At 34.7% G+C, this 19,799-nt stretch overlaps 1 protein-coding gene across 1 annotated transcript; it reads right to left on the reverse strand.

Annotated features, from left to right (window-relative positions):
• Positions 1-261: 261 nt before the first annotated feature.
• On the reverse strand, positions 262-18,939 carry LOC123530953 (calaxin-like). Its single transcript, XM_053517371.1, has 7 exons — positions 18,776-18,939; positions 16,712-16,855; positions 15,338-15,442; positions 13,478-13,563; positions 9,943-10,008; positions 5,118-5,222; positions 262-4,050 (listed from the first exon to the last, which is right to left on the reverse strand). The coding sequence occupies exons 1-7, from the start codon at positions 18,852-18,854 to the stop codon at positions 3,997-3,999; spliced, it is 639 nt and encodes a 212-aa protein (XP_053373346.1). The 5' UTR covers positions 18,855-18,939; the 3' UTR covers positions 262-3,996.
• Between the last annotated feature and the right edge of the window lie 860 nt (positions 18,940-19,799).

Genomic DNA, 19,799 nt, shown 5'->3' on the forward strand with positions numbered 1-19,799 from the left:
ACCCCTTACTGACCACAGGCAATCGTCCTATGAAGCTGAAATATTGTACGACCAATCATCCTCTCGTTATTGTTCGGAAACCACTTACCAACAGACTGGGGTACCAACGGACTGACTGACAAGACAATGAGCAAAGTAATAAACCCCCTCTTTTAAAAGGGCTATAGACACGTATCTATTCTAGCAATGAGCAGCTTAAACTCAAACTGTGAGCATGACAACTATCTTGTCAGGTTTAAGCATTTGTTAAAACAAACTTACTTGTTCTCAATTTGTTTAATCAAATTTAAATCATCATTAAAAATGTTTCAAACAGTATTTTAAAATTTTAAAAGCATTCTGCAAGTGTAAGGTTTCTGGCACTATCTCTGTATAGAACACACTCATGCTTAAAAGGCTTAACCCTTACCCTGCTACATTTCTATAATGGACTGGTCCATCTTTCAATTTGGACAGTACCATTTATTATTCAAAGGGGTTTGCACTGAAAATTTATTGACCGAATAGCGAACAGCGCAGACCATGATCAGACTGCACGGAAGTGCAGGCTGATCTTGGTCTGCACTGGTCGCAAAGGCAGAATCATCTGCTGCCAGCAGGCTAAGGGTTAACTTAATATAACATGCATACATAAAACAATGGTGCATAACTCTACACTGGTTAATAATTCTATTAATTTATTATACAATAATGCTATTATGTGGACATTATACATGTGCCATATTCAAAATAAAAACAAATAGTGGCTTATGAGTTGAATGTGCAGTCTATATTATTCCTTCTAGTCTATTCAAAAAGACTATAAGGAAGTCTATAGACAATAACATTTTTACTTCAATATCTCCTCACAATTATCAATGTCACCATTAAGCAGAAAATAAAGAAATGGACCAAAACAGTCCCGGAGCAACACAAAATCTGAAAGCATGTAGGCACTTTTCTCCATCAATGTAAAATACCAGTAATTTATGTTGAGCTTTTTCAATTAACAAAGAAAGATGCTTTAATCTAAAGTTTCAGTAATTATTAAGAATAGTAACATAACTTGGAATGTAATTTAAAGACGAAAATTATATCAAACTTCAGCACATTTTGCATTTTTCATATCTAATTCAAAATGATGTTCCTAAAATATTCGTTGCCACAGAATAATGTTTCACATAGATTATATAAACCGGAAATTTTCTGTGACTGTGGGTAAAAGACTTGACAGAAGATTATAAATAAATGTCTAATACTGGTCATTGGCCAAACAGCAAATTGAAAAATATATGTTACATTTTCACTTCCTACATTTTTATATTTCTGTAGGAACCCAAAAGTTATGTAAACTTTTGAAAATACTGTACATTACCGGCTGGTAGTTTTTGTAGAATTTGAATTTGTGATATGATTTAAATTTGAAAGAGAAACTTATCAACGAAAGCATGACAAATAATTCGCAATTTATGGTGCAGTCAAACCTATTTTAAGCAACCAGCCAGAGCAACAGCATCATCTTAATTCTTTAGGCAAGGCCTTCCTTGAAACAAGTTGAAATTTAGGCAAAAATTGAATTTAGAAAGTTCGCTAACTGGCTCCTACAGGCAAGTGGCAGTTCAATACAGGTGACCATCAAGGCAGGTTTAACTGTATAAACAACTGATAGGTTCAACAATGTTTTAACACATATGCTGCAATAAAGCAAATATAACAAAGCAGTAAAATGTTAACAACAGGAATAAGTAGTAAATAGATAGAAAAGGAAAATGAACACTGCAGATTGTAATAAGAAAAATAAGCGTGCAAACATTCCCAACAAGAAAAAAATGCCTGTCATAAAAAAAACACCAAGTATACAGAAGATTCTTACTGGATAGAGCAAAATTAACCAAAACAATCATGTTGCTGCATCCTTTGTTTAAAAAGATATTCCTAGATATAACTAGATTTGCTGTCAGTCACAGTCTTTTTAAAAACTTAAGGTAGTAGACCTGTAATCAAAAATTTTATTTCCGTTTAGTTACAGTTTCTCTGTATATGATTTTGGCATTTTCCGGTTGTCATCGAAACCATTGTCTGCATTATATACATTTACAGCTGAATAATGCCGAAAATATAGATGAGAAAATGATATCGCACAGAAATTGCTGAATGCCATTACTGGTCCACTACCTTAAAACTTGTATTTTCATTGCATTGACTCATCTGTTTCAGCTGGTTGAGCAACAACCCCACCCCAACTTCTTGCACTATGTGGGACAATTACTATACATTTAAAGTGTAGAAGTACTAGACAGCAAAAGGAAGGCTTCCTCCTAGTCCTTATAAAATTTGAAATACAACAGAAATAATTATTTAAGGTAATGAAACTGAAATGACAATCAGCAAATTACATATTCTCCTTACTGTAAAAGCAGAAATTTTCGGGAGGGTTTAATTTTCGCTATATTTGCGAGGCCCTACATCTCGCTAAAATTAATCCTCACATAAATATTTACCATTAGTTTAATTCAAATTAATAGAAGATGCCATTTTAACAATTTCGCGAATATTAAACCTTGCGAACATACTCAAAATTTCAAATTTGCGAAATTCTGACCCAGCGAAAATATGTGCTTTTACAGCATATGATTTCGTCATGTTAGGATTAACATCTGTAGAAAGACACATTACCTATATCAAGCAAGTAATCACACATAAAATGCCTACAGTCACTACAGGTCCACTTCCTTGAGTATAAAAAGCATCACCAAGGGTTCAAACATTTACTGAAGTGTATTCTAAACATCTTTTAATAATTTGTCAAAGTTATAATACTAATATATTGGCAACTTTCATCACAGAGTGATGTCTCCTATAAATCTAATAATACCATGAAATACAAAAAATACATCAAAACCGCATACATAACAAAGACCGTGTGTACAACAAATCACAGGCATAGTGACTAGCATTTCTAGGAAAAAAAAGTGTTAACTAAACTGAAAGTACATAACACAGATAACAACGGGAAAACATCAACATACAAAAGTAAACTAAAAATATCTGTCAAAAATAATCACTGCTACAAAAGTCTTCTGCAGATACTTAACCCTTACCCTGCTAAATTTCTATAATTGACTTATCCATCTTTCAATTTGGACAGTACCATTAATAGTTAAAAGGAGTGCTTACCAAAAAAGATAATGACTGAATGGCAAACAGTGCAATCATGATCTGTGCAGTCTGAACATGATCTACACTGGTCGCAAAGACAGAATCAATCGTTCCAGCATGATAAGGGTTAAAATTCTCTTCCAAATTTCTAACATTTTACATAAGTAATACCTATATTTCATCTTACACAATTTCTTCAAGATGTGGGGTTCATTATCACATGCATGTAAATAGGCTCATTATTCAGCTTGATTCTATTTTGAATCAAAGGTATAACAGATATAAATTTATTTCTGAAAATTCACATACATAGAGTTTGCAATTTTAAAAGTTGTACATGTACCTATAGGATTCCTTTCTTTAGTATAATAAGCAAATGAGGTGTCAAAGTTTAGAATAAAAATTTACAATAAAAATTTTAAGAGAATTCCAATGAACTATACATGTAGACACTAAGTCTTACGCCTTAAAACATGTAGATCTGTGAACAGTGAGCAACTTGATTAAATTATATGGGTATAAACATTTCCTCCAGATGCATGTACATGTTCACATAGGAAATCACAACATCTCAATTTGCTGAAATTTATCGAGAGAAAAATGTTGCATTTCTTAAAAACATGTTTAGAGAAAACATTTAAACAATCTTTAATACTGTAATAACATCCCATATCTGGCAGTAGATAAATTAGAAAACAAATGCATTATAATGTCAACCTGAAAAGATTTGCTCCATGATTACACCTACATATTATTCATGTGTGAACAAAGTCAAAATTGTGCAATAAGTTATGAGCAAAAACAACATGAAACAATTTATTAGATCTGTATGAGCATGAAGAATGCTGGTTCCCTGTCCTAATATTTATTACTGTATTCATCACTGATCAGGTTCAGGAAACCTTCACAATACTGAAACGAAAAAAAAAATCATAAAGAATTACATGCCAAATTAAAGGTCAAACTAGATGTGTGTCCATAGGACACAGGTGCCCCCACTCCTGCCACTGTAACATGGTTTAATGACTCAGGTTAAACAATTTTTAAGATGTTTGCAACACAAACTTTTAAGAACCTTATGTGTATTTTTCACTTAGCTGGCCATAACTCTGGCCTTGCTGAGTAAAATCCTACAGAGAACACTTCATAGGTTATAAAAACAATCCTCTAATGTTTTTTATGATTCTAGGTCAAGTACATTCTAACATACATGTTTCACAAACTTTTTTTTTTGAGAAAGTCTGGACAAGAAGTCTGGTCTTGTGTAGTGAAATAATGACTGTAGGTAAAATATTTTCGGAGCTATGCGCGACAAAACATTAAAATGACAATTTTTTCCTAGGTCAGGGGCCATAACTCCTACATTACTGAATGAATCCGGATGCAAAACCCCAGGTGTACAACTACACATGCTGATCAACATTCCTGTAAACTTTGGTGACTCTAGGTCAAATACTTTTGGAGCTAGGCACGACACAACACTAAAATGACCAATTTTTACAAAGTCAGGGGCCTTAACTCCTACACGACTGAATGAATCCGGATGCGAAACCCCAGGTGCACAACTACACATGCTGACCAATATTCCTGTAAAGTTTTGTGACTCCATGTCAAATACTTTTGGAGCTAGGTGCGACACAACATTCTCGGAAGGACGGACGGACAAGAGCAAATCTATATGCCCCACCACTCATGGAGGGGGGGGGAGCACAAAAACATTTTTCTCAAAGACTCATATCTATGCTGTATACATGTATACTTAAAATTATAAACCGTTAACACTTAAAACACAGTCCTACAAAGAAATATCTACTTAAGAATGATGTAAGCTTATAAAATTAGTTTTAAAAAATTGCCTTTAAGTGTAGTGTGCTTAAAAAATTAGTTTTAAAACATAATCAATTTTTCCTTTTCTTAAAAATATCATTTAATTTAAATGTCAAATACAGCTAAGATTAAGAAATTATGAAAACAAATACCCCTGGAGACGGTAAACATGTTCCAAATGCTTCCAGTAGCAATGGCTCTGCTTTTATAGCCGTTTCAAAATCTGTATATGATAAACGACCGTCATGATCATAGTCCTGTAAATGAAAAACCTGTCATTGTTAGCATGCAAAGTTTCTCTATAACTCTATCACTGCAAATTACTTTACAAGTCTCATTTTCTGGAGTGGTATCTATAGAAAAACAAGAGGAACGTGATGGTCCTGAATCGCTCACCTGTCCCCACATGACCCAGTTTTGAACTGAGTATGATGTCGTTTTTTCTATAATTTGACATCGTGACCTAGTTTTTGAGCTCATGTGACCCAGTCTTGAACTTGATCTAGATATCATCAAGATAAAAATTCTGACCAATTTTCATGAAGATCCATTGAAAAATAAGGCCTCTAGAGAGGTCACAAGGTTTTTCTATTATTTGACCTAATGACCTAGTTTTTGAAGGCACGTGACCCAGTTTTGAACTTGACCTAGATATCATCAAGGTGAACATTCTCACCAATATTCATGAAGATCTCATGAAAAATATGGCCTCTAGAGAGGTCACAAGGTTTTTCATATTTAGACCTACTGACCTAGTTTTTGACCGCAGTTGACCCAGTTTCGAACTTGAACTTGACCTAGATATCATCAAGATGAACATTCACACCAACTTTCATACAGATCCCATGAAAAATATGGCCTCTAGAGTGGTCACAAGGTTTTTGTATCATTTGACCTACTGACCTAGTTTTTGATGGCATGTGACCCAGTTTCGAACTTGAACTAGATATCATCAAGGTGAACAGTCTGACTAATTTTCATGAAGATCCATTCAAAAGTATGGCCTCTAGAGAGGTCACAAGGTTTTTCTATTTTTAGACCTACTGACCTAGTTTTGGATCGCACGTGACCCAGTTTCAAATTTGATTTAGATATCATCAAGATGAACATTCTGACCAACTTTCATAAAGATCCCATGAAAAATGTGACCTCTAGAGTGGTCACAAGCAAAAGTTTACGGATGCACGGACGGACGACGGACGCTGCGCGATCACAAAAGCTCACCTTGTCACTTTCTGACATGTGAGCTAAAAAACACTTCTGCAAAAATATCATTTTGTGTTTAATGAAAACGTGTGAATTTAACAAGAGCTGTCTGTAAGACAGCGCGCTCTACTATTCGAGGATTTGACAGTAAAATGAATATATGTCTCAATAAGAGATCTCTACTTTTAAAGGAAGATAACCAAGGGGCATAATTGTATCAAGAACACAAATAAGAGCTATTGTAATTGTTACTACACATGCAGATGATGATGGTAAATATATATTTTGAGTTTCAAGTCATTCTCTTATATAGTACCAAAGTTAAATCCAGAAAACGAAGTTTGTTAAAAATTTAAGTATGAAAGGGACACAATTTGGTCAAAAATACAAATCAGAGTTATGGTGATTTTTACCACACATGCAGAATAATTTGATGATGATGATAAAGATATATTTTAAGTTTCAAGTCTTTATCTTAACTTGCATTAAAGCAGTGTTCGAAATTCACGGTAGTCCGACAGCCCGTGGCTACCAAATTTCAGCTCGGGCTACCGATTTTCCACAGGTACAAGCCCGACTGGGCTACCGAATTTTTCTCATTTGTTTAAAAAAAACATGCTAATTAAACGAGTACTGCATCGTGATTTTCCAGACTGAGAAACACTTATGGAATTATTGGTTTTTGCACTCTTGCGGTTGACAATCAAACACAGTGTCAAAGACGTAACCGCAGCGCTAATTGGCTGAATACAATCATCTCTAGCGTAACGGATAATTTGATTAGCTTTCACACTTCTCGCGAAAATCTCACAAATACCTGCAGTAGGTGGAGCTTAAATTATGCTATCAGCGTGTGTGTAATGTGTATTCAGCACTCGGTATTACATCTTTAAAATTGTCAACAGTCCGAGTTGCAGTAATTGGCGAGTGCGGGTCCTAAAAAATCGGGCATAACAGCTTAGATTTTGTTTTGGCAAGGAGTGTCATGTCCAATGCTTTTGGACTCTGACGATGCTGATCTGGACTGGAGTATTTCGAGTTAAAATTTTTCAAAAACATGGCAAACATGTACTGGCTGTATGTCTTTTTTATTACTTCAAACATGCATATAGAGATGTCTGTAAAACAAAATGTTATATGGTGCAAAAATTATGTATTTTAAGGTGTTAAAGTTCGAGCTAGTGAAATTGGTGCCGGGCTTGGAAATTTTTTAATCTGGTAGCCCGAACGGGCTATTGGATTCAAATCTGAATTTCGTACACTGTTAAAGTTATATCCAAAAAGAAAAGATTGCAAAACAATTTTAAGTACAAAAGGGGCATTATTCTGTCAAAAATACAATTAGAGTTATGCGGTTTGTAACCTCACATGCAGATGATGATTATAAATAAATATTTTTAATTTCAAATATTTTTAAATACCAAAGATATGTCTATAAAAGAAGCTTTCTAAAAAATTTAACATGAAAATAATTCCAAGTATAACAACTTTGTGACCTTGACCTTGGGTATAATGGACCCAGCCCCTGCACATACTTTGTTTGTATGCTGGACAATGATTATGTGAACTTACAGTAAGATATAAGCAATAGTAACAAAGATATGACAGAAAAACAAAGACTACCGAAAAACTTTAACCTTAATAAGAGGACCATGATGGTCCTGAATCGCTCACCTGTCCCCACATGACCCAGTTTTGAACTGAGTATGACGTCGTTTTTTTCTATTATTTGACATTATGACCTAGTTTTTGAGCTCATGTGACCCAGTTTTGAACCTGACCTAGATATCATCAAGATAAAAATTCTGACCAATTTTCATGAAGATCCATTGAAAAATATGGCCTCTAGAGAGGTCACAAGGTTTTTCTATTATTTGACCTAATGACCTAGTTTTTGAAGGCATGTGACCAAGTTTTGAATTTGACCTAGATATCATCAAGGTGAACATTCTCACCAATGTTCATGTAGATCTCATGAAAAACATGGCCTCTAGAGAGGTCACAAGGTTTTTCTATTTTTATACCTACTGAACTAGTTTTTGACCACACGTGACCCAGTTTCGAACTTGACCTAGATATCATCAAGATGAACATTCACACCAACTTTCATACAGATCCCATGAAAAATATGGCCTCAAGAGAGGTCACAAGGTTTTTTATTATCTGACCTACTGACGTAGTTTTTGATGAGTTTCTAACTTTATCTAGATATCATCAAGGTGAACAATCAGACCAATTTTCATGAATATCCATTGAAAAATATGGCCTCTAGAGAGGGGTCAAAAGATTTTTCTATTTTTAGACCTACTGACCTAGTTTTTGATCGCAGTTGACCCAGTTTCGAACTTGACCTAGATATCATCAAGATGAACATTCACACCAACTTTCATACAGATCTCATGAAAAATATGGCCTCAAGAGAGGTCACAAGGTTTTTTATTATCTGACCTACTGACGTAGTTTTTGATGGCATGTGACCCAGTTTCAAACTTGACCTTTATATCGTGAACATTCTGACAAATTTTCATGAAGATCCATTCAAAAGTATGGCCTCTAGAGAGGTCACAAGGTTTTTCTATTTTAAGACCTACCGACCTAGTTTTTGACTGCAGTTGAACCAGTTTCAAACTTGACCTAGATATCATCAAGATAAACATTCAGACCATCTTTCATACAGATCACATGAAAAATATGGCCTCTAGAGAGGTCACAAGGTTTTCCTATTATTTGACCTACTGACCTAGTTTTCGAAGGCACATGACCAAGTTTCGAACTTGACCTAGATATCATCAAGGTGAACATTCTGACCAATTTTCATGAAGATCCATTGAAAAGTATTCCCTCTAGAGAGGTCACAAGGTTTTTCTATTTTTAGACCTACTGACTTAGTTTTGCACCGCATGTGACCCAGTTTCAAACGACCTAGATATCATCAAGATGAACATTCTGACCAATTTTCATAAAGATCCCATGAAAAATGTGACCTCTAGAGTGGTCACAAGCAAACGTTTATGCACGCTAACACGGACGGACGACGGACGCCACATGATCACAAAAGCTCACCTTGTCACTTTGTGACAGGTGAGCTAAAAACAACCTAAGTATAACACCTTGGTGACCTTGACCTTGGTTATAACGGACCCAGACCCTGTACAAACATTGTTTGTATGATGGACAATGTTTATGTAAAGTAACAGTAAGATATAAGCAATAGTAACAAAGATATGACAGGAAAACAAAGGTTGCCAAGAAACTTTAACCTTAAAAATAACCTAAGTATAACACCTTGGTGACCATGACCTTGTGTATAATGGGCTCAGCCCCTACATATGCTTTGTTTGTATACTGGACAATGTTTATGTGAAGATACAGTAAGATATAAGCAACAGTAACAAAGATATGACAGAAAAACAAAGGTTGCCGAAAAACTTTAACCAAGAAGGGTCACACCGACGCCAACGCCGATACCGGGGCGAGTAGAATAGCACCCTCTATTCTCCGAATAGTGGAGCTAAAAGACTGTGAACCAGCCCATTTTGGAAAAATAGCGAAAAAAAAAAACCCCAACAAATTCAAAGCCCTATACAGTAATCATCCAGTATTCAAACAGTTGACAAATGTTTGAAAAAACCTGTTGAAAATAGGATTTAACAAGAAATTTGTAGACTTAATATCCATAACAAAGATGTAGTAGTCACGTTACAAAGAAAGGTATTATGACCCTTTAAAACATTGATGTTAACAGGAAAATTATGTATTTAAAGGACTTACCATTTTCTTAATGCATATTTCCACTAGATCTTTAATCCCTTCTTCAGGATCTTCCTCTGATGGTTGCTATAGTTAAAAAGTACAAAAACAATTTACATAATTTAAACAAGCTAACTTGTGTGCACTCATGTTGTTCTTTGTACAGCATATTCCTCTTGATGTCATGTACATTGTAGTACATGGTGCCTTACCATGTTTTCTGTTTCAACTGAAAAAATACATTTCTTCATATTTAGTTTACTTGGGGCTGTAAAATATACAAAGGTGTAGATATAAGCAAAGGAGATACTATGCAAAGCAGCTGTTCTGTGGATGTTCTGTGGGTATGTACTACTTCAACAAGAGCACCGCCTTGCGGGTGCTGACGCTCATCTGATTTTTTTTGTGTAATAGAAATATTGTCCTACCCATGATTTTCTAAGTCTAAAAAGGGCCATCATTCTTGCAAAAAGCAGGATAGAGTTATGTTTCTTGATGTACAGTGTCCACTTATGATGGTGAAAAACTGTTGCAAGTTTTAAAGCAATAGCTTTGATAGTTTATGAGAAAAGTTGACTTAAACATAATACTCAACCAAGAAAATGATTTTCTAAGTCCAAAAGGAGCAATAATTATTGCAAAAAGCAGGATGGAGTTATGTTGCTTGCTGTACAGGGTCAGCTTATGATGGTGAACAAGTGTTGCAAGTTTCAAAGCAATAGCTTTGATAGTTTAAGAGAAAAAGTTGACCTAAACATAAAACTTAACCAAGAAATCTGATATTTTCTAAGTCCAAAAGGGGCCATAAATCTTGCAAAAAGCAGGATAGAGTTATGTTTCTTGCTGTACAGGGTCAACTTATGATGGTGAACAAGTGTTGCAAGTTTTAAGCAATAGCTTTGATAGTTTTGGATAAAAGCTGATCTAAACATAAAACTTAACCAAGAAAACTGATTTTCTAAGTCCAAAAGGGGCAATAAATCTTGCAAAAAGCAACATGGAGTTATGTTTCTTGATGTACAGGGTCTGCTTATGATGGTGAACAAGTATTCCAAGTTTCAAGCAATAGCTTTGATAGTTTAGGAGAAAAGTTGACCTAAACATAAAACTTAACCAAGAAATCTGATATTTCTAAGTACAAAAGGGCCATAAATCTTGCAAAAGCAAGATGGAGTTATGTTTCTTGCTATACAGGGTCAGCTTATGATGGTGAACAAGTGTTGTAAGTTTCAAAGCAATAGCTTTGATAGTTTAGGAGAAAAGCTGACCTAAACATAAAACTTAACCAGGCAACGCCGACGCAGACGCCGACGCCGACGCCGACACCGACGCCGACGCCGACAACCGCTCAAGTGATGACAATAACTCATCATTTTTTTTCAAAAAATCAGATGAGCTAAAAATGAAAGGTAACTCCACTCAAGCATTGCTGACTTGATCACCAAGGCTAACTGAAGCAATTGTATGGTCCATGACTGTTTTTCCAAACATTTTCTATATTTGAAGCAGTCAGATCTGCTTCTACCCTTGTATATAACACCAACCTGTATCAAACGCCTGACATAATACGAAGTTACTTAATAGTGTTGAGAATCCATTGGATGACACAAAGCAGCAATAAGCCAACTCTAGACAAGACTAAATGTCAAGTAAAAATAAGAAATATGGATTATAACTGCTTTGTGCGAGTCCAGCTGAATAACACTGATCTATTACCTCTTTATTTCATATCATAATAAAAACAAGAGGGTCCTGATGACCCTATATCGCTCACCTGTAAAACATGGCCTTAGAATCATCAAAATAAACATTTGGATCAAGTTTCATGAAGATAGGGTCATAAATGCGACCACTACAGTGTTAACAAGCTTTTCAATTAATTTAAGTGTTGACCCAGTTTTTGACCCCACACAAACCAGTTTCGAACCTGGCATGAGAATCAATAAAATAAACAATCTTACCAAGTTTCATGAAGATAGGGTCATAATTATGGCCCATAGAGTGTTAACAAGCTTTCTCATTGATTTGAGCGGGTGGCCTAATTTTTGACCTCACATGACCCAGTTTCGTCATCAAGATGAACATTTTGACCAAGTTTCATAAAGATAGGGTCATAAATGTGGCCTGTACAGTGTTAATAAGCTTTTCCTTTGATTTCAGTGGTAGACTAGTTTTTTGATGCCACACGACCCAGTTTGGAACTTGGCATGAGAATCATTAAGATAAACAGTCTTACCAAGTTTCAAGAAGATTGGGTCATAAATATGGCAACTAGGGTGTTAATAAGCTTTTCCTTTGATTTGAGAAGGTGACCTAGTTTTTGATACGAAATGACCCATTTTCAAACTTGGCCTAGGAATCATCAAGCTAAACATTCTGACCAAGTTTCATGGAGATAGGGTCATAAATGTGGCAACTAGGGTGTTAACAAGCTTTTCCTTTGCTTTGACCTGGTGACCTAGTTTTTGACCCCACATGACCCAGTTTCGAACTTGGCCTAGAAGTCATCAAGATAAATATTTTGTGCAAGTTTGTATCAATTCAAGCATAAATGAAACCTCTATGTGGCTGAAAGGGCCAAAATAGAAAATTTTGCCAAACTCTAGAACCCGTGTAGGGATCTAACCTGTTTTCAAAAATAACCGAAATCTTATTGTGACTTAAGTTGAGGTAAGTATGGTCATCGAATGTAAATTGTCACTTCTATCACATTCACAATCTAAAAACTAACAAATTTTGGCTCTTTCATGGGTCAATCAGGGGACATATATCCGGAAGCAAACAAAGGATCTGACAGATTCATCGTGGAATCTAAGATATATTGTTGCCTAAGGTATTTTGCAAGTTTGCATCAAATCAAACCATAAATGAATTAAGCCTCTATATAAAGCCAAAATAAGTTCTAAGTTCTAGTTTTAAGTTCATTATTAATATTTTTCTTTCATAATACCTACATGTATGTCAATGTTAGATAACTGTACGATATCCTGCAATTTTACAATGAACACCCAGAGAATGTAAATTCTTATAACTCTAAAAAATGTATTTTTGGCATCACCATATTTTGAACAGAAACCATGATCATCTGACAGGAAACATCTAACTAAGGTGCTCACTTTTATTGCTTTATTCTTAAATGGGAGTTATCGCAATTATTTTTCAAAATTTACTTCTGGCTGCAAAAGCTATATGTACAAGGGAAATAACTCCGAATAGATGCTTTAAGGATTCCAAAGAGTTGCCCCCTACAATACGAAAAAATATCCACAACTTGGACTCTTGTCCGATTCAAAAAAAATATATGGCGTTTGTGGACAGTATGTATATAATATCTATACTTAATAGACTTTAATATTATGCAGTATAATACTGGTTTCTTTTGTATCATCGCGCAATAAAAATAAAAGCTGTCCACTGGTTGTATGAAATAATATTCCCTTTGAATCAGAAAGATCCTCTATATCGCACATAAAAGTGTATACAATATATTTTGTTCAAGGTAACCACTTCTGTCTATTTGAAGAAACATGGTCAGAGCATCATTGTATAGACTCACCTTAACAAGACTGTTTTTGAGCATTTGATACATTTCTTCTCTCGAGATATACCCATCCTGATTTAAATCATAAACCTTGAAAGTATCTGGAAAATAATAAAAAATCAGTGATCACCTATAACAAATATTATAACAAGATGGCCATGATGGCCCTACATCGGTCTAGTGTTATTTCTAGAGCTCAAAAAGGGCAGGGTGCTGCCAAAAAGGGGCAGGTTGCTGTCCGAAAGGGGCAGGGTGCCCTTTTAGATGTGAAAGTTACCATAGCAGTAGTTGCATTTCTAGATGTCTATAGTTAATACATGTATGTATTCCATTTATCTTTATTGCACACTTAAAAGAAATGTCACAGAATAAAGTGCTAAATCTTCCCAAAACTAGTAACAAAGTTTACAAAGGCTTTTTACTTACTTTATAGTTTAGGTTAAACCATTCAAGCCTTTCTCTTAAAAATGTCACCAAGAATGTCAACTTATTCATATGAATGTGAAATATTGGAGGGCCTTAATATAAGCTTAATCTTGAAACCAAGATCATGTTGTAAACAACATAGTTGTAGGCCTGCTGCGTCGCTCTAGAAATAACACTATCGGTCATCTGAGTTTAGTTGCTTGCTAAAATTTCAAAAACTGAAGACGAGTATTGAAATCTGTATCAGAAGTTATACACATGGTCCAAATATCTATGTTGTACATTCAAAAACATGAAAGTAGGTAAAGATTAAGACTACTCAAGAAGAGTCAAACACTGAACAGGTGGTCCAAATCTCTTTGTTGTAGCTTCAAAAACAAGAAAGTAGGCCAGTACGTCAGGGTTAAGAATATCAAAAATGAGTATTGAAATCTGTATCAAAAGTTATGTGGTCCAAATTTCTAGGCTGTACCTTCAGAAACAAGAATGTAGGTCAGTATGTCATGATTTAGACTATTCAAGGTTAGGGCTGGGACAATTTCAAATTTTTTAATCATTTGTATGAAATCGAATCGAACCGGTTAATCTGCCGCTGTATTGAGTATGTTTATTTCTTTTCTGGCGGCTGTATCGGGGTACTTCTTGTAGCTGGCTTCATTAAGAGCTTACAGACCTAATTGTTTGCAAACAGTGTGAAAATTAATTAGGCATATTTTTGTGTACAGTGCAACCTCTGCAGAGGAACAACATTTGGGAGATACAAATATTGACTGTTATGTAGAGGTTGTTGTTCTGGAGAGGTAAATTTGATAATATATTTCAGCTTAGGGAAATTTTAATGATGTTCTTATAGAGAGTTTTTGTTTAACAGTAGGCCGCTTTGGAGAGGTTGTACTGTATTTCAAATACACCATGTCAGGCAAATCAGAGAGACAATTATGTTGATATGTTTTAGTCGAAATATATACTGCGGGTCTGTGGGCTGGTCAAAGAAATGGTATAAAGTACCATCAGTGATGTTTATTGTTTGAGAGTGATTAGCGGTTTTGCGAAATTGGAACCGGTTTCACCTAGTAATCGAATCGGATCTGATTAACTGAGTAATCATCCCAGTCCTATTCAGGTGAGTATTAAATATGTACCAAAACTTATACAATCATGTGGCTGTTACTTCAAAAAGAAAAAAGTAGGTCAGCAGGTCAAGATAAAGGCTATTCAAGATAAGTATTGAAATCTGTATCAAACATTATACTTGTGATCCAAATTTCTTTGCCACTGCTTTGAAAAACAAGTCCATGTAAACAAGGGATCACGATTATGTCTGTTTTCAGACGTGAATGAGTTGGACATAATATCAGATTGAAATAAAAGTGATAAGTATGTACGTCATGAGTTGGACTCATGTTTAGACTACTAACATCTTAATTTTTCTTTACTAAAAATACGTACAGTTTGTTTTTTCTTCTACTTCTCCTTTTATGATAGTAGACAACCCAAGCACCCATTCATCATGGTTAATATAATTATCACTGTCCTTGTCAAATGCTCGAAAAACTATATAGAGAGAAAACAACAGTCATGTATTACAGTTATTTTTATATATTAAGAACAGTTTCAATTTAAACACAGCAGCTGGTTGTTTACATAAAAGAGTGTGCTTGACTATATTGAATGCTAGATAGTATTTATGAGGAAGCTGTAGCTCTCACTTTGAGTATTTAATGACTCAAATGTGGATAACTATATTTAGAAATAATATACCGGTATCTCATTTTGTGACTTGTTGTTGGATAAAATCATTGTTTGGCTTTCAGATGTGAAGGAATTATATCTTGAAGGTAAATTTAAAGCCAAAGTGATGTAATACGCATCTGAATGACAATGATTTTATTTGCGAGCAAATCACTAAATGAGATATATCATTTCAATTCTAACACATTACCAAGGATTTGCCAGTTTTCTGTTGGTTTCTTTTTCCACCTATGACATAATAATTGTGATGTTAGAAAAATGAACTGTTGTATAATAACACACAATTTTCAGCCTTCTTTGTTTAAAAGGAAAAATGAATAGGGTTGTGTTAGAATTGACAACATAGTTTACATACGAGTCAAATGTATTTAGTAATAACAGATAAAGTAAAGTGTATCAAAACCTTGACTAAGTATAAAGGGGACATAATTCATGGAATATTTCTGCAAGAGTAATTAATGCACCATTTGTCATATAATGTGGCTAATAATCGCGTGAAACATGTAATTATATTGAATCAAATTCATCAAGTAATAATAAATAAATGAAATAGACACGAGGTACATCACAACATTAATCTGAAATTCTAAGAAACAAGGGGGCATAATTCACAAAATATTGATGCCAGAGTTACAGAGTTTGGGTGATATGATAATTTTTAGGATATCTTGCAAAATTCATTTGTCAATAAAATTATACCACTTTTTATTTCATTGAAACCCCATTTTATTGACCTATGAGGAAAAAGATAAAAAACTGTGTAAAAGAGTCAACATTTATAAACAAGCTGCTTAGGAAAAATGAACAATGCACTGAACCCTTAGCCTGCTGGCGGCAAGCGATTCTGCCTTTGCGACCAGTGTAGATCAAGATCAGCTTGCACATCTGTGAAGGCTGATCATGGTCTTCACTGGTTGCCATTCAGTCAGTATCTTTTTGGTAAGCATCCCTTTTAACGTTAATGGTACTGGTCAAATTGAAAGATGGATGATAGTTCATTATAGAAATTTAGCAGGAAAGGGTTAAAGATGTAGATGACTGTCTTTTGCTTGGTAAGACTGATCTGTATACCTCTGTCCATCAACATGTCATCTGTCATGCCAAACATGTCATGCAGAATGTCTCGAAACTTCAATCTGTCAAGCTTCTTGTGCGGAGAAGACCCTACGTATTTGTTAAACATTGACATGAGCTTCTCTATCTCTGCCTTTTGAACTGAAAGTAAAAAATAATTATGCAAATATACTGTTTGAAATTAAATCTAAGTCATTTAGGTTGCTGCTAATTTTTTAGAATCTTGACTGAATATCATTTTCTGGCATACATCTACAAAGTATTATGATATGAAATATAATTATAAAGAAAATGTTAGAGAATATATTACTCTGTCTAAACATAATATTCCCCTCAACTGACCAGTCATCTCCTGTCAATCAAACATATAAATGATCCAATCAGATATTGATTTTCAACACAGTGTACTGCTTAAATCACTTCGGCAAGTTGATTGTTGTGGTTAATTAGCAGATAAGTAATTATGCATCTGTCTTTAAAATCTAGTTAAAACTCTGTTTTTTCTTGTAAAACTTTCAAAGACTAAAATAGAAGTTAAAGTTGTGCAAGTTATTTCTTTCCCTTAACCAAAAAGAAGCTTTGTGGGACATCATCATCATCATCAATTGGCCCTCTGCAACAAGACTGTGGAATCAGCTGCCAAACCAGCCTGCCACTGCACCCAGTCTTGATACCTTCAAACAGGGACTCGCAAGCGTGTAATACCACCACTGCGCAAGAAGATGTACATAGTTTTAACGGATGTTAATCTTTTCCATGTTTAAACTTGCACCACACCATGGCTTTTACCTTCTTTCCTTATGCACAGTACTGGCAGAAGAAGAAGATGCAAACTTTAGCCTTTTTACAATAACAAATACCTATGTCGGCTGAAGATGAACGCGAGACCTTAAAACTTAAACTTGAAAGTTATTAAAAATGTAGAGCCATATTCGATTTATTCATACCATATAGTGTCATTTTACCTATCATGCCCGACCAGTCAATTGCTAGACCACTATTTATAAATGTACATGTTTATTGAAATAAACCTTTGAAATCACAATTGTTGTTTATTTATTTCCTTCCCAGCATCCCTGTATGACATATACACATTTGATCTAGATCTTTAAGGGGCTTGAATTTCAATAATCTTTCTATTTTCAGAAGAGACATTTAAAATTTATAAGGATAAAAATAGAAAATATACATTTATGATGAAAATAAATCAAAATTACAATGAAAATATTTGGCAGGAAATATTTTTCGTCTACCGCCGATCAAATTTAATTTTTTGGTACTTTCAATTTCGAAACAAGATGGTGGCACGTCAAATATAAACATTCGATGTCGAAAAGATGAAGCGTCATTTCGTGGCTAATAATGGATTGTAAATCATTTTAACCTTGCAGAATTGAAGCAAAGGTATTTTTGTTCCATCTTGGTACAAGGTTTACCAACTTTATAATGTTTTAGAAATTGAATTTATGCTGTTTCATACTTAGCGTTTAGACGTCGAAAAAGGCTTTGATAGTAAAAATGTAAAATGTCAGAATATTGAATGTTGAACGTCAAATGACAAATTTTTCATGTCTAATTATTTGGACTACGACCAGTGCAGACTAAAATCAGCCATACCCATGATTACCATACCTCTAGTCTCGATTTTTCGAGTGCAAGGCAGACCTATTTCACAGATTTACATTTACCGTATGTCTGCCTCTAGTATGTCTCTATGTCTGTGGAGGAGAGATATTGACCTTTGCAAAAGTTAAAACACAATATTGTGACTTGTGTACAATTAGTTGGACTACTATGCCTCTAGACAGCCCTGTATCTGTTGACTAGAGGTTCAGTAACCAGACCTCTAGACCCCAGGTCTAGAGTCCCGGTTACTGGACCCCTAGCCACTGCCTTAAGATTTACATTGTAATTTCTAGCGACATGGCAAAATTGAGAGTGAAAAGTCACCACTTTAAAGAAAATGGGGGTGAACAGTCAGGGGAGGAAAATACTTAGCTTGGGAGTGAGAGCCGACACCCGTCTGGATTTAAGGTAATGAAAATTAGATATTATGCTTACAACGGCAACATCCATCTTTGTCTTTCTTCTTGCACAGCCTGTCAATGAGTTTTGCCTGCTCCTGGCGCTTTGACGACATGGCTGTCCGGTGGCAAAATACGAAAAAAAGAGACTTTTTCGAGTTTCTCCTTTTCCGGATGTATACTTGTTGTTAAGAACAGTGCGCATGTGCAAACCTTTTACGGTACGCCTATAGTGCGCAATGGAAGTAAAGTGCGCAATGGTGCGAAATGGAAGTAAAGTGCGCAATGGAGTCAATTTTTTTATTGCGTCGATTATTGGGTAAACTTGCTGGCTATAGTTAATGGAAACGTTCCAAGAAATGAAAATGGCACACAAGCAGCATATATTTGTGCTAATTCAAATTGTGTGCAATGGAGGTGAAGTGCGCTAAGAACCTTTTTAGGAGCGATGTTCAAATATTTAGAAAATACTCATAGTTGTATGTTTAAAATTGTTTGAAAGATTTTATTTACTCTCGGTAAATCTATTGCAATAAAATGATAGATGTATCATAATTATAATTATAGTTATATCTATCATTAATAATAACCCTTATAATTCAATCAATTTTATTGTATAGTCGTTGTATACGAACGATTATTATTGTGTAAACTTGTTTGAAATAATGGAATTGTCGTGAAAAATCTTTAAAAAAGGCACATAACAGATGTTTGAGCTAAATCACTGACACGCAATGGAGGCAAAGTGCGCAATGGAAACATTCTATTAGGAGTGATAACTTGAATTAAAAAAAAAATACTCCCAGCTACAGATTTTTTGTTTAAAATAGTTTTACTTAATTCATTATCGGTAAATAATATTGCAATAAAATGATAGATATATCATAATTATAACTTTAACGAATTTTAATAACCCCTTTATCTAAAATAAGTTGCCGACTGATTAAGGTGTATAACTGAATTATCAGGATTATCACACCTATGCTAACTGATTAAATCACGCATCTGGTAAGTACTTCACGCTATTTTAATTGGTTACATCAAGAAAGAGCGCACGTGTT

Source organism: Mercenaria mercenaria, chromosome 11 (assembly GCF_021730395.1).
Source record: "Mercenaria mercenaria strain notata chromosome 11, MADL_Memer_1, whole genome shotgun sequence".
In the NCBI taxonomy this organism is placed as follows: Eukaryota; Metazoa; Mollusca; class Bivalvia; order Venerida; family Veneridae; genus Mercenaria; species Mercenaria mercenaria.